This window comes from Panthera uncia, assembly GCF_023721935.1.
Source record: "Panthera uncia isolate 11264 chromosome B3 unlocalized genomic scaffold, Puncia_PCG_1.0 HiC_scaffold_1, whole genome shotgun sequence".
Classification (NCBI taxonomy): Eukaryota; Metazoa; Chordata; class Mammalia; order Carnivora; family Felidae; genus Panthera; species Panthera uncia.
Window position 1 is genome coordinate 50,995,924 of NW_026057582.1, and position 17,017 is coordinate 51,012,940.

Sequence of the window (17,017 nt, forward strand, 5' to 3'; positions counted from 1 at the left end):
TATTTGCTAGAATTAGTGAAAGATGAATTAGAAACAAACACTGGTACCATAAAAATCTCTGTTCCACATACTTATGGTGGAATCCACTCTGTGGAATGATTTGTCAGCATCTACAACCCTTCTCTTTTCCCCTGATTCTCAGACCTTCCCTGCCTTCTCCACAGTAACTAGTTGTTTTTGTTTATGTGTTTTAAAGTATTCCCTTGTGTAATAGCTAGTACTCTGTGTCTTTGTCTTTATTGCACTGTAAATAAAATTTATTTCTATGCTTTTCTCCACCATTAGGCTTTTCCATCTTTGCAGCTTTAGTGGGAAGCATAGCAATAGATACATTGTGAGTCAGGAAACACTGAATAGAAAGCAGTTGGCATCTACTATTTGCTTACTCTGTGTGGGCATCAACATTTTCAGAGCTTCATGGTTCAATTTTATGATCTCCACTTTTCAGAATTGGGAGACTGAGTTAATTACACAAGGTCACATTTAATAAATGATGAATTCAGACTAGAACCCAGATAATCTGACCCCAGAATATTTACTCTTCAAATTTACTTATTCTCTATATTGACTCTCCAAGAAGTCACTGGCATTCAGATGAAAGCTGATGTGCTATGCATTTCTCAATCCCAAATTCTGAACAGATTGATTTTTTTTTAGATTTTGCCTAAATGGAGGTTAGTTAGACTCATAATACTTTGAGAGTTAGAATTTCTTAGGTAAAGAATGGTGACCTTAAGGTACTTAATATTGATCACTCTTAATATCTTTATTAGCTTGTGAAGACATCTAGAAACCACTGGTTTTCTGAAACTTTCTTCAAGCCTGAGCTATGTTGAAAGGAAGTTACATGTTAAGTTGTATGAGGTCAATTTAAATAATTTTGTTATTGATACATTTAGGAGCTGTTCCTTAATAATGTTTGAAGTAATATAATCAGGATAAACACTCCCTTGAGGATCAGGTAAAGTAAAGAATGATACGCTGTGGTCACTTTTAAGCATGTCCTCTAATAACTCAGTCCTTCCGGATAAGCTGATGACCGGCCTCATTCTTTTCTGGCTCTGCATTTCTGGAGGGTGGAAGGATAACTAACTGTTTCCTAAGACAGCAGTTCTCAAACTTGAACATACATCAGAATCACACAGTTGGACTTGTTGCAATGCAGATAGCTGTGTCCTACCTGAATAATTATAGATTTAGTGTGAGGCAGGGCTTTATCCCAGGAATTGCCAATTGAATGTGAGGTAGTACCCAAGACTTGCATTTCTAACAGGTTCTCAGGTTGTGCTCTTGTTGCTTATCTAGGATCCACACTTGGAAAACTACTGTTCTAAACTATAGATGTAATAGTTTTCATTTGCAATGGTAGTAATAACTTTAACAGACTACTGGCCTTATCATCTCATAATTTCCTTTGAGAATGAGTACAGATCAACATTTTCAATATAAAAGTCATTGTGTCTGATAAATATGTTCTAACATTGCACGGGCATATATCCAACAACTCTCTAAGTAATGCAACAGTTGATTTAACATGAGGATATTGTGGAACAATTTTTTTTTTTTCTTAAAGCACTCAGCATGTGTCACTTCTTAAAGTATTTTCACTGGATGCTGGCACATGTAGACCTCCCTATCTTGTCCCTATCCACAGGTATCCCATTATCTACCTGTTCACAGAGACTGCCTCCTAAGTCAGCTTTTCTCCTTTCTAAGACTATGTGAATCTTACTTCCATGTCAGTTAACACTTAAAGTATATATTTTCATATAACCCTGAACATATAGCATCACCCCCCAACCATGACCAGCAGTGACAACCTCCCTGGGTCATTGTCATAGAATGTAAACTTGTATTCATTCTTGCTGAATAGTTACCAAGACAAATCTTTGGATTTATCTTTGACTTGAACTTGAACACCTGTGCATCTAGACCGTACTCCTTAGGTTCCTATGTAAAATTGGTATAATTAACTCACCTTGAGGGACAGATTGACAACTAGTCATTGAATTATACTGTTATGATCATCATGGGATGTGGTTCCAAATGCTGCTTATTGTGGGTCTCATTTATACAAGTTCAGAAGATAAATTCCATTCAGATCTTGAATCAGGAATAGTTTTTTGTTTGTTTGTTTGTTAATGTAAGCAGTTGGAGTATTTTTAACTCACAGAAACTGTGAAATATGAAATTAGTATTTCCCTCTTTGCCTTTGGTCCTGTAAAGATCAGAGCCAATTTATAACCCAACTACCAACTGTATGGGATGTAAAAACATTTCTGTGCCACCATCGTTTGACCTTACTTGCTTATATGCCACAATTTTCTCATTAAAAAGAGAGAATGAACTATAATATGTATAATATGTATTTCTAAAATATGCTTTAAAAACTTCTAAAGCAAGTAGGATGTACTTTTTTAAAGTAAATGTTACACATTTCTCTTTATAACACATATATGAAAGTTATTTAGTTTTGGAGCCTGTCTTTTCACACCTCATTTTAGCAGCCCTGTCATCTGTTAGTTAACCCACAAATCCAGGCACTTGTCCTATGGTCTATTATCAGAATTAGGTGGTCTCATCAATGGTATTGACTCTTCAGATTCTTACGGTAGTTAAGGTCATTTATAGAAATTCCTAAGGAATACAGATTTTTTTCATTTGGTCATTTAATATATCTAGGTTATTTTTCTTGCTCTTTAACATTAAAATGAAAGAATATATATCAAGGGTTTAGCGGTTGTTTTAAATTGAAATGTGCATCGATCCAGTCACAATCTTTTGTTTATCAAGAAACAAAAACAAACAAACAATGATCTCATGTTCCCAAACATGGGCAGCAAAATGGATTAAGGATAATATCCGTGGTCTACAATTATGGCAAAATAATTTATAAAAATTCTTTCCTTCCCAACAAAGACTGACTTTACAACTATATATGGATGATAAAATACATATGAACTAAGGAACTAGAGAACATAGCATGACAGTGGTGATGCAGATGAGCAAAGCCAACTGATTTATTTATTTTCATAAATATGATCTCATATTTTACTAGCCATAGACACCAGTAGAAAAGAGATTTTCAAGAAGGAAGAAATCAATAATGTAAAAAGATAGGGAGTACAAATATAAGTGGTATATAAAAATGGAGAAGACCTGGAGAAAAAAATCATCGAGTTAATTTGTTAAGAGGCTATTGCTAACCTTTGAGTCTTCGATGCCATAATAGCACCAGTGAAAACCAGTGTGTGAACTGCCCAGGTAGATCAGTACATGATGGAATAGTGGGGGTAACTGGGGTTTCGCTGTGTTTTTTGTTTTTTGTTTTTTGTTTTTTTTTAAGAAATATGCCATGAATACTTTCAAGGATTTTCAGGTTTAAGAAAAAAAAGTGTTTTAAGTTTTGATGTGACCGAAATAATTTTCTATGCTAAGAGTAAATAGCTTATGGAAAAGAAAATATTGAAATTTCAAAAGCAAGTGGATACCCAAAAGAATGCGAGGCATCAGGGTTCAGTGCGAGAGGCTGCCAGATGGGCAGAATGAGTTTGGAAAGGAAAAAGGCCATAACTTTGAGACAGAAAACAAAGAAAACAAGAAAAGTAAAGAGAGATTTTTAGTTTCATTTAGTTTCATTATTTTCCTCCAGTTTTCACTGCCACGTGATCGATTCCATAAATATTAAGGATGTACTGTTTTCAAAAGGACTTCAAAAGAACTATATTTAGCACAGGCCCTTCAAAGCTGCAGTTGATGTTATAGCTGTTTCTAGTCTTGGGTCCTTACAAACTAACCAAAAATATAATTTACTGTGGGCACGTTCTTATTTCTCGTAGTGAAGGGGTATTCTTTTTTTTTTTTTTTTTTTTTAGTTTTTTTTTAATGTTTATTTATTTTTGAGAGAGAGAGAGAGAGAGAGAGAGAGAGAGAGTGCAAGTGAGGGAGGGGCGGAGAGAGAGAGGGAGACACAGAATCCGAAGCAGGCTCCAGGCTCCGAGCTGTCAGCACAGAGCCCGACGCGGGGCCCAAACCCACGAACTGCGAGATCATGACCTGAGCCGAAGCCGGACACCCAACCGACTGAGCCACCCAGGCGCCCCTGAAGGGGTATTCTTAAATTTGATAGGAAAGGTGAACTCAGACTACCTGCTAATTTGTGACATTAGAAGGCAGGAAGTTGTGCTGATTAACATTCTCCTATTCAGATAAGTGGTGCGAACATGTCGTGCTGTGTCAAATACCATTTATGTAGTAGCTGTGGTATGAAAATATTTGTCTTTATTTATGACATTATAAAGGCACTTTGATAATTTATGGACAATATACATTTTCTCCTTGAGATAGAGCTGAAATGATATCAATAGCAAAATAATAATGATAATGATATCATTTTAGTCCATTTCTTTTCCCATTTCTCAAAGAAGGGTTTAAACCAAAAAGGAAAATTTGTGCCCATCTAAAAGATCCTTTCTTACTTTAATTACTACTCAAAATACTTACCTGCAATTATTTTATTGAGCAAGGACATTTAAAAGACAATTAAAATTCAACCATACTTTGCTTAAACAACTTGAATAACTAATAACTACAGTAATTAGCTTTGAGAAAATTCACAAAATAAATAAAGCCTTGATACTTCATAATTGAATAGAACCCCAACTTCCTTCCAGCATCTAATTCTGCACTCAGATTATCAGGGGTGCTATTTTAAAGTACTTTCAGGAAATGGATGTAATGATTTTTTTTTCATTCTTGCATTATTCACACTACAGATTGGCAATTGGAGTTGTTAGATAAAGGGAAGGAAATGTACAAATACCTAGTAATATATACAAAAAAAGTACCTCCCTACTTGTATCCATCTTCTAGAAGCTTTACTTCTTCGTTTTTTTTCTCTAAATGTTTATTCATTTTTGAAGGAGAGAGAGACAGAGCACAAGTCGGGGAGGGGCAGAGAGAGAGGGAGACACAGAATCCAAAACAGGCTCCATCCAGGCTCTGAGCTGTCAGCACAGAGCCAGACACGGGGCTTGAACCCACAAACCGCAAGATCATGACTGGAGTTGAAGTCGGACACTTAACTGACTGAGCTTCCAGGCACCTCTTACTGCTTCTTATAATAACACTTTACATGCTTTTTTCGTAACAACATAATGTATAAATAAGTAAATATTATTATTTCTGCAAGTATCTGAGCTAGATTGAGTCTTACTAGTTTATTTATTTATTTTTTTTTAATTTTTTTTTCAACGTTTTTTATTTATTTTTGGGACAGAGAGAGACAGAGCATGAACGGGGGAGGGGCAGAGAGAGAGGGAGACACAGAATCGGAAACAAGCTCCAGGCTCCGAGCCTGACGCGGGGCTCGAACTCACAGACCGCGAGATCGTGACCTGGCTGAAGTCGGACGCTTAACCGACTGCGCCACCCAGGCGCCCCGAGTCTTACTAGTTTATATCAATAATTGCACATTGTACAGAAGCTAATACACTTAATCCCTTTTTAATGCTATTTGCATATTCCAAAGTGTGCATTCCCAAGATAGGAACAAACTGATAAATTAAATTTTTAAAAATGCTGGTTAATTGGGAAAGGAAAGAGACACACCTTTGTTGGTGCAGATAAGTTTATGTCATGGCTCTGAAATATGTTTTATAACTTTGATGTGCCAGTAGGTACATCTGAGTTTAAAAATATTTCCCTTTCCTTTAGTTTTTTAATCTTAAATTTTATTTTTACTAAGGAGTTGTATCTTCTCATTACTTTTGTGATTGCATAATGGAAATTCCTGAAACATCAAGAATGAAATCTAATTTTAGAGTCTTTTCAGTGATTCTCATCAATTGATAGATTCTCTTTATTCTGTAAGATACTGATCCTGAAAGATGTTCCACAAATAAAGTTTTTTTAAAAATACCATAAGCCCCTCTAGGAGTATTGCAAAGTGTGTGTTAACATGTTCAAAGTTCTGGGAAGTTCTGCAGGAAAGCAAACTTATTCATATAGTCAATCTCCCAACACTATTTGTTCTGCTTCCTTTTAACATGATCCCTAATGACTTTTTTCTAAAACAAGTTTTGGCAAATACTGTTTCAGTTAATATAACTGTGCTTAGATGTCAGTTTTCTTAATTCTTTCATCTTTCCTTAGAAATGATTATCAACTGAGCTCTAAAGCATGTAAACAAACCCTTTTGCATGAAATTCAGGCTCCTTACAAAGAAAGGATGAGTAACAGATGTTAATTTGATGGCGCATGTCCCTGACACATTATATGACTAGGACACATAACTAGCTAGTCATTGGCCATGATGGAATGAGGTCTCCTGAGTTTTTCTGTACAGAATCCTCTTCTTTACATATATTCCTATATTAATACTGTTTATTCACCAAGTATTATTCTGCTCCTATAACAAAACCCCTGGACCTTAGAGGACATCAAATCTCTTCTCCTTTCTCTATCTTATTCCCTCTGCCATGATTTATCTCAGAACACAAGACTACCAAACAAAAAGAGTTAACATAGATATCAGACTGAATGGAAATGATTGGCATTTGTAAAGTTAATGCTTTGAAATGTCACACTTAATTAAATTTGACAAAACCTCTTAAATACCAATTCTACCAAGGAAACAGCTTCAAAATTTGGAGACCATAAAGAAGGATGAGGCATGGCCCCACTCCCTAGGTTTTCACACTCTCATTGAAGAGGACTGACATCTAATTATAATAGGACAGATTATATACACTATCATTTACTATTTCTTAAGTTGCTCTGCTGATGTAATTTATCTCCAACTGTTTATTCAATTGACATCATGTGAAACTGGCAGTACTTCTTTTTCCACTTAAATATTTTTATTGTCTTTAATAGAAGATAAATAAATAGAAAATCAATTTTTGTTTATCTGACTACACTATTAATGATTTCTAGATCCATTTCTCCCAGCAACATTTTGCCAGTTTTCCTGCAGTCCAGAACCCTACTGATAGTATAAGAATTGGTACACTTTGTGATTTTTAAAGTAATTTAACTACTTAGAATAGTGGGTGGTGATCACTCTGTGTCTCATCATCTTTGTAAAATAGCTATGTTCTCAGCAGAGGTTAAAAGACTGACACCTGATATTTCATATCTGCAAAGAGGTGCTTCCTCATTAAAATTTGACTTTTAAAAAATTTTTAAAACAAATTTTTTAAATGTTTATTTCTGAGAAAGAGAGAGAGAGTGAGCAAGAGAGAGAGAGAGAGGAGGGGAGGGGCAGAGAGAGAGGGAGACACAGAATCAGAAGGAGGCTCCAGGCCCTGAGCTTTCAGCACAGAACCCGACACGGGGCTTGAACTTGTGAACTGCCAGATCATGACCTGAGCCAAAGTTGGACACCCAACCGATTGAGCCACCCAGGCACTCCAAAATTTAAAACATTTTGAGTATCACTTCATTTAGTGTCATTTTTGCTGTATCTACAAATTATATTTTCTTTTGGAACTACTATATGCTGTATACTTGTGGAACAGTTGACAAACAGTCAGTACATTTTATAATTTTAAGTTTATAGTTACAGGCAAAATACAACCTCATAGCCTCCTCTTTGTCTTTATCTGCATTGAGCCTGTATTCCTGGAAGCCACAGGCATAGACTTCTCCAAAGCCAGTGGTTTCTCGTTCAAAAATAAACTCAAGAAGTAATCTAATTTTATATAATGGAAATATTCTTCATAGCTGTAGTCATCATAGGCAAAAATATACTTTAACTCTAGGGAAAGGCAAGCAGCAAGCCCACCTAGATCTTTGCAGTGGCCTTGCTATAACACACTGGTTTCACTCTACTCGCAGGGCACCTTTTTAAATTTCAGAGTAGAGGGACTTCAGTGAGTGCATCTAGAATATACTCACAAGTAACTTGTCAGAAGTGAATGTGGGCCAAGTTTGTATTCAGTTCTCACAATATTAAAAAAAAAAAAAATGGGGGCTATGGGTTATATGGCAGTGTTTCTAAACTGATTATCCTAAACAGAGACTCAGCTTGATGCCAATTCTTTACATGAACTGCCAGACTAAACAAGTACCTTTTGAGGTTCATCCATCACAATTTATGATACATTAAGCTAAATCTAATGTTCTCTCAGGCTGGTGTTAGGGGATTTTCAATAGTCAGACTAAGAAATTGCATTTGGGGAAAGGGATTTCTCCTTTCTTTTTCCGTAGAATTTCTTTAGTTCTATAGAGTCTTGTTATGTCTGTTGGATCCTTGTTATACTTTGGTACTAATCGCAGATTGATTTTAAGCATTTAAATCTTAACTGGTTAGCAGGAAATGACTTTAAATTAACATTGCATGAACTACCGTAAATTGTTCACTGAAAAAGAGAGTGTTTAATTATAAATGAAGGAACCTGCTTCCCAGTTGATTAACTATATTAAACACTTTATATTTTCAAAGCTCTACACTATTGCTAATAAGCTATTTCTCACAATGGGTCTCAGAGGAAGCCTACTACTATCACCTCCTATTTTTATAAATGATGCACTTGACCCATAAAAATTAGATTGCCCATATTGGACTATATATAAATGAAAAGCTAGAATTAGGTTTCAAGATCTTAATGTACCTGTGCCTAGTTTACAGAGGCATGCTTTTAGTTTTCTGAGGAGCTAAGGTTAGAAAATCAAATAAATTTAACTGGCCACTGGTCCAAGAGATGTTTGTGCGTGGATTCACACATATGCACGCATGCACATACACATTATAGTCCATTATTTCTTTTCCCTTAGACATACACATAATAATACACATTATTTCTTTTCCCCTAGAACATTTCTGTTCTGTGTGCAAAACTAGGTATTTTGTTATGAGGTAACATAAGACAAACTCAATGAGATGGCTCTCCAGTCAAATGATCCATGCTACTTATTCTGATATTCCTTAACTTTAGCGCACTTGCCAGACTGACTTGTCCCTCTTTTCCTTTTTAGAATCTGTCATTCAGAAGACTAATGTGATTGACATTGGTCAAGTCACAGAGTGGCCTGATACTGAGAACAACAAATATTTGTGGCAAGGAGTTCATTTTAAAAGCCCACTTGATTATTTTGCTTTTTATCAAAAAATATAGTTGCAAATCATATTGAATTTTTTAATTAATTGATTATTAGAGTTATAATCTTTAATATTTTTTATACTTCAGATTTGAAAAGTTATTTTCCATGAATGAAACAGTTTGGAACACATACTATAAATATTTTATGTTTTTTAAAAAATCAGTGGCTTTGAATTGTTTTGTTGTTTAAATCTAACTAATCTGATGAACTTGCAGCTCTCTCAGTGGTGGTATCCATTTACTATGTCACTAGGCAGAGAGCAGACCTAACAGTAAGTGCCTAGTAGTAAATAAATATTAATCACCAAAACATCAGAAGTTTTTGTTGTGTTTATATATGGCCACCCTAATAATTTTGGAATTAAATTTATTCTCAATGTACATCCATATGAAGCTATTAATAAATTAATATATATATGTAAACTTTTAAAATTAAGAATTGTCTGTTTAAAAATTTTATTTATGTTTATCATTTTTTCTATAGAAACAGAATCAGGAAAATTCTTACCAAATGAAAGTAAACTCATTTAAATATTATGGTGCTGACAAAAGTAAATGCTCCTTGACATACTAATTTTTGGGGACTCTTAAAAAAAGAAAAACTATTGTAGGATACAATTTACTTTGTGCTATAGAACTTTAATTATATTTGAAATATATGTGCACAAGTTATATACCAAATATAGGCATTTTCAGCACATTTTCCTTTCTAGCCACAAAGCTGTATTTCAGTGCCTGTTAAAATATAATCGTATACACACACACACACACACACACACACACAAGCACACACACACACACTCTGGGTAATAGAATGACATAATTTTTCTTAATTTCATCCTACAGTCATATACTGATAAAGACATTGTTAGCAATAAATAAATAATTGTTAGCATTTTATTTCTGGAAAAATAAAAACAAACAACAGTATGAGAATGTGATTTAAATATTTGTTTTTTGGTGTTTTCTTTAAGAATGAAGATTTGTGCCTTTTCTGAACAATATTTTAAAGGATACTCTGAGATTCAGATTTCTTCAAAGTTATAACATTTAATATCTATGTAGAGTGTGGTTTTTCTAGACAGGAGTATCCTAGGTGTCAGGTGGATAAATTGGACTATAATCTATGAGTACAAAATATGCTGTACCAGTACATGAGGGTAAGGATTATGTCTGCTTTGTTCATCTCATGTAATAAGAGCCTCATCTAGCACCTAGTCCTGAAAAGGAGCCCTATAAATTTTTCTTGAATAAAAATAAATATATAAACATTGTTTTTGATATTCATTTATCTCTCCTCACTCAGTTGCAAACAAAAAAGCATATGAAAATATATGGGGCTGACTAGTAAATAAAATTAAAAGCAATTTTTTTTTTAATTTCTAGTGCATTCTTATATAGTTCTAAGATTTCCATGGTATTTTCTTGCTTTTATGGGATGAACTAAGAAAAATCAGGTTAAACTCAAGAAAGGTCACCCACAATGCAATGAGAAGGCCTCCATTATCTGCAGGTCTTTCAAATTCACATCATTTTTGCCAGTGTCATTTATATATGGTTAATGGTAACAGTGAACGGACAATATTTTATTCTGATTATTAATGTTTCAGTGCATATGCCACATTTTATCATATAGTGATATTAAGTGATATTAAGGGGGAGGGAAATGAGTAGGATGTTAGTAAAGAGAAGAATGTATGTCTGTGAATCACTGCCATAAATAAATGTGCAAACCCTATTCTATATTAAGTCCCATGGTATCATTCAAAGTTTAGAACTGGGGCCCTTGGGAGGCCAGTAGATGCTCCCCCAAAAGTCTCTGGTAGTTATCACTGCTGACACATGTTAAGAGAACAGTACTGCCCTTAGACCCAGAAAGCACTGCTGTTAGGATACAAACACAGCATGTTTTCCAAACCATCTGCCAAGAGGTTCTTCTGGCCATCTGCATGAGCCAGCACACAGATTCAACTGGAAACATCTATGTATGGTGAAATAGAACAGTCATAGCAAATGTGGTTTTTTTTTAATTCTCTTTAGTGCAGGTTATTTAAATATATGAAAATGCCTTATGAATATGAACTGACTCAATTCTTACCAAACTAGTTTTGGTCAGCATGTAGATAAAATCTTAGAAGAATTTTCTTTAATCTGACATTTGTGCAATATTCTCTGTGAAATTGCACCATAATTAAAGGGTGGCACAGGTATTGAATTGGGCTTATGATCCATATTGTTATTTTTAAGTCTAATACCTAAATGATTTTATACAAAACAAGTTACATCATGTGTTCAAAATTCATTGGCAACAATTTTTAAGTATCATATATAGACAAAGCATCTTTTATATCACTGGAAAATATTATCCAATTTATAAAAATCAGTGTTTAGAATCTCTAAGTGACTTAGATCTTCAGACTGTTTCCAGGTTTCCTAAATGAGGTTTTTGACATGCACACAACAAAGAAACATATATACACTTTGTTTTATTTTGTTTTACTTTATTTCAGCCCAGAGATGATTACCTAGAGTGAATGAATCCTTAATATTATGGAAGTAACACTAACTACTTATGGAATTTTTATGTTTTAGCATTAAAAAAAGGACGATTTTGGATCACACCAGATCCTTATCACAAAGATGACAACATCCAGATTGGGCGTGAGGTGAAAATATCTTGCCAAGTAGAAGCTGTTCCTTCTGAGGAGTTAACATTTAGTTGGTTTAAAAATGGTCGTCCATTGAGAAGTTCTGAGCGGATGGTTATTACACAGACTGATCCGGATGTCTCCCCGGGAACGACAAACTTGGACATCATTGATTTAAAATTCACGGATTTTGGGACATACACATGTGTAGCATCTCTGAAGGGAGGAGGAATATCTGATATCAGTATTGATGTTAATATATCCAGCAGCACAGGTAAGAAGCATATTTGTGATGCAAAAGATGTTTGCATTGAAAATCATTTCTTTATGTTTAGCAGACAAAATAGTTTTCAGTCAAGCTAAGAACATTCTTATTTCCATTTCCTAAAACCACAGTCCTAACATTCTGAATGTGTAATAAATATCACGTTAAAAGACATTGTTACTTCTGTTTTGATTTAGGTTTATAGGAGGCTTTACAGAAGTAGTGTGAGTAACAGTAATAGCATTGGCTATGATAGACATAGGCTTCCAGATTAAATAGTAACAGGCGTTTTTTTTTTTTTTTTTAAGTTAACTAGGAGCCCTCTGTAGAGCCTAAAATTATATTAATTAATAAAGTTAACAAATTCCTAAAGAGTTAAGACAAATTTTGGGAATTTTAAACAAACAAAATATTTAGTCCTAAGAAGCAAATACTAAGAGATCATTTGAAAGTATTCAAATACAAGATTTATAAAAAATGCATTTTCCACCAATTCAAACCAATGATAAAAGTGTTAAATGTGTAATCCGATGTGGCTTTTTGAAGAACGTTATGATAGAATCTCTTCACAGTGGGAACGGTTAAATATAAAAATATACTGGAGTGAAATTCCTTCTTTTAAAGTTAAAAATGAAAGTGTTATCAATTTTCTCTCGACTAAACATACATCTGTAGATGAGGTAAATTATAGGACTTTGGTATGGGAGGACATGCTAGCTTACCTCTTAGGATGTTTTTAAAAAGCCTTGTGATTCTGTGAACTGCAATCAGTATGCATGGGGACGACACCAACGTAGCTTTGTTTTGCCAGCTTGTTACCAGACTGAATTTCAATTTAGGATTTTTGTATAATTCTAGGGTGAATAATACGTGTTGAAAACATAGAGCACAGATGTCGCCAGCAGACATACTCTGTTTTGAGAACATTTAAACGGCTTTTCCTTTCCAGTCAGGCGGCATTTTGACTCTCGTGTGGTAACAGATTGACTTGTGATTTTGTGTCTTCTCATGATTTAAATTCCGGTGGACACTGGATTGATTTTACTCCTTAAGGGACATAGGTCCATCTTCAGGCTGACCACATGTGCTTACTTTTCACCATTCCGCATTATTTCTAAGAGATATTTCATTTTTATCAGCCACGGTTAATGTGAAAGGAGGTTAGAGGGATGAAAGTTACTTGTGTTTGGCAGAAGTCACTTTCTAGGCAAAATGATAATAATAACTATTTTGATAGTAACTATTACCTGAACTTTATTTCCAAGCTGGTGCTAGCACCATTTTAGGATATCTCATAGAAAGCTGTTGATATGCTTAGTCATCATTGTTTATGTTTTCATTCAGTCAACAGACATCCATTGATTGCCTACATCAGTGTGCTAGGTGACATCCCACAATGTTATTTCCTGTAAGAGTGAGAACAGTTTTGTAAGACCCAGAATTATCTGTCCTTATTTTTGAGGGACGATTTTCCAGAATTGGTCTACACTAAATTGTGAACACTGCTTTTTTTGTTTGCTTGTTTGTGTGGTTTTGTTTGCTTCTTGGTTTTTTTTTTTTTGTTTGTTTGTTTGTTTTTGTTTTTTTTCTGGAACCAGTGACATAAACCCAGATCCAAACAATCAATACTGCTATCGAAACAGACTTGTCTGATGGAGGCATAGTTCATTCAACATTAAACTTAGACAAAAGAGGGAACATAGAATGGACAGAAGAAAGGAGTATTATATAATATCTACAAAATTAGTTCTGACATTCATTTTCTTTTTCTCTTTTTTTTATGTTTACTTATTTTTGAGGGAGAGAGAGAGTGTGTGCCTGAGTGAATAAGCAGGGGAGGGGCAGAGAGAGAATGAGAGAGAGAGAATCCCAAGCAGAGAGAGAGAGAGAGAGAGGAGAGACAGTACCATGCAGGCTACACACTGTCAGTGCAGAGCCTGATGCAGGGCTTGAACCTATGAATTGTCCAGTCGTGACCTGAGCCAAAATCAAGAGTCAGATGCTTAACTGACTGAACCACCCTGGTGGCTCCTGACACTCATTTTCAAATATACTACTTATATTACCCATTTCAAACTATGGGCTATGAGAGAAAAGGAGAAAAGGTAACTAGCATTGATTCATGACATTTCTAAAAATCCTAAGTGAAAAGAAATGTCAGAAAAGCAGAAAATATTCTAGAAATGCCTCTTAGGAATACAAGTTTAGTTATAATAAGTAAAGTTTCTTAAACTGTTATCATCTGGTCTGGTTACCAAATGTAACAATGCTAGAGATAAAAGGAGATATATGAAGTCCTCTTTTTTTTCTTTTTTTTTTCAAAATTTTTTAACGTTTATTTATTTTTGAGACAGAGAGAGACAGAGCATGAACAGGGGAGGGGCAGAGAGAGAGGCAGACACAGAATCCAAAGCAGGCTCCAGGCTCTGAGCTGTCAGCACAGAGCCCGACGCGGGGCTCGAACTCACGGACTGCGAGATCATGACCTGAGCCGAAGTCGGACGCTCAACTGACCGAGCCACCCAGGCGGCCCTATTAAGTCCTCTTTTAAACTTAAACACTCCCCTTTGCTGTCCCCCACCCATCACAGACAGACCTGGTTATTGTCTGTCTCCTTAGAGTGGAAGCTCCATGTAGTCTAGGCCTTTGTCTGTACTGCTTGTTATTATAATATCAGCATCTGGAGCAATATATAGTACTTCGTAGGTACTCAAAAAGTAATTTTATTTATTTATTATTTATTTATTTACTTATTTGTTTACTTATTTACTTATTTATATTGAGCAGGGGAAAGGAGCAAAAGGAGAGAGAAAAAGAATCTTAATCGTAAGCAGGCTCCATACTCAGTCTGAAACCTGATGCAGGGCTTGATCCCATGACCCTGGGTTCCTGACCTGAGCTGAAATCCAGAGTCAGACCCTCAACCAACTGAGCCATCCAGGGCCCCCCCAAAATAATTACTAGATAAAGACATGAGCTAATTTGTGCCCATAGCTTTCCTTTTTAGGTTTTCTTTTCTCTTATTACTCTGAGTTAGGCATTTTTGTGTCTGTCTCCCTGCCCTTATAATTTCCTACTGTCTTTAAGAAGCATTATTCAGTACGCCAATGTATACTGTGATTTGAGGTGTTATCACTATTAAGGGCAGGAATGGCTTTATAATTTATGGTGTCCTGTGGAAATATAAAGCAGATCCCTTGTTCAGAACCTGCTGAGAATTTCACGGTAACAACATCAAATCATTAATTTAAGCACAGGATCCTTGTGAGTGTGGGTGGCATGGTACTGACATGCACAGGGGATTGAACTTTGATAGAAAGGCCTGAAGAAGATGAAGTTTAATCTAAAGCATGAGTCACTCACTGGAGGCAATTGCATATTCTGTCTTTATGCCAAAACTTGTTTTCGTGCTCTGTTTTGATTACAATAGAATGGAATACCAGATTACATTATAAAGATCTGCAGATCTGAGATTATGTGATTCAATGGGTACTGAAAATATTATTTTTATCCTCACATAGTAGAAGACTCCACTTAAAGCAATGCTTTAGGATGAAATATAGAGGTATTCCTGGGGGTAGAATTTGAACAGTGAAAATGAACAAGCTGTAACATGGAGGAAAATCTTGGACTACATTAATTCTATGAACCACACGGGAGGATTCAAAGGAAATTTCCACAGTCAGGCGAGTGAAGTCAAAGAGGAGGAAATTGCTGTTAATATTTAAGTAAATATGTGGGGACCTCTTCGGTTCTGGATTTTGCTAGTTATATTATTACTATTTCAGGGAATTTAGGATTGACCAAGTGGTCGTGATTTTCTTATGTGCTAGATGTTTTCTATATGTTAAATGTAAGCTATTTAGGGTGACATCTTAAACTTAAAAAAAAGCCTCTAAATCTTTTGTTTTTCATAAAAATCTTACACTTAGGCCTGAGTTATCACTTACTGTGTTTAAGAGACATATATGAACTTTACTAAGCTGAGGATGAGGTACCATAAGGCAATTCTGCCTAATATAGTTAGAAAAGCATTTTTTTTAATGAAAGCCACATCTCTAGATATGCTTTTGAGGACTTTTAAAACTGAAATATAAAATATCTCAGGAAGGTAAATCCTAGTTTACAGAATTATTAATATTTTAAAAAGATAATGATTTGATTTTTAAAAAAAATTGAAGAGAAAGGCTACATGTATTTATTTTGGAGTTTGCCTCATGCATTTGATTGAATAATAAAAACTGTGATATATGATGATAGATTATGTCTTACTTTCACATTAATTCATTATTAGTAGCTACTTTCATTCTGACTCTGCAAGCATTCAGATTGTTTTATTGTAAGCATTTGTTTTGTCTATTTAAAATTCATGTTTCTGGGGCACCTGGGTGGCTCAGTTGGTTGAATGTTCAATTCTTGATTTCGGCTCAAGTCATGATCCCATGATCATGTGATTGGGCCCTGTGATGGGCTCTGTGCTGAGCATGGAACCTGATAAAGATTCTCTCTCTCTCCTTTTGCCCCTTTCCCCCACTCATGCTTTCTCTCTCATTCTAATAATAATAGTAATAATAATAATAATAATAATAATAATTCCATGTTTCTTGCAGATTCTTCTGTTATTGTTCTGTATCTGGCTCCATGTCATATGGTGATGGACAAATGGGCCTTTCCCTTAGGGACCTTACAATCTAAGTTTTCATATTACTTAGTTATCAGGTGACTTAGAAATTAGGCACAGTTTATAGTGGGAAGGAAGCTGTACTTAAATTTGATCATATTTCTGTAGGAACTGTGAATGCTTTCTTTAATATTAGCCCAGGAAAGTTTCAGAGGAAAATGACATTTGAGTTAAATCTTGATAGAAATGGCATTGTGTTAGGAATAGTGGAGGGAGGAGGGTACAGCTGGCAAAATATACAGGATGAAGAAAATCCTGGAAATATTACATGATTCTCATGTTCTGCTTTTACTATAGGATTGATAGTAATTGATAAAGA

General features: G+C 35.0%; 1 protein-coding gene across 1 annotated transcript in view; it reads left to right on the top strand.

Annotated features, from left to right (window-relative positions):
- Positions 1-17,017, top strand: part of LOC125910313 (MAM domain-containing glycosylphosphatidylinositol anchor protein 2) — a 331,066-nt gene that overhangs the window by 88,973 nt on the left and 225,076 nt on the right. The window contains exon 5 of the mRNA XM_049614096.1: positions 11,697-12,026. Coding sequence (XP_049470053.1) covers positions 11,697-12,026 — 330 coding nt within the window. The remainder of the gene's footprint in view (positions 1-11,696; positions 12,027-17,017) is intronic.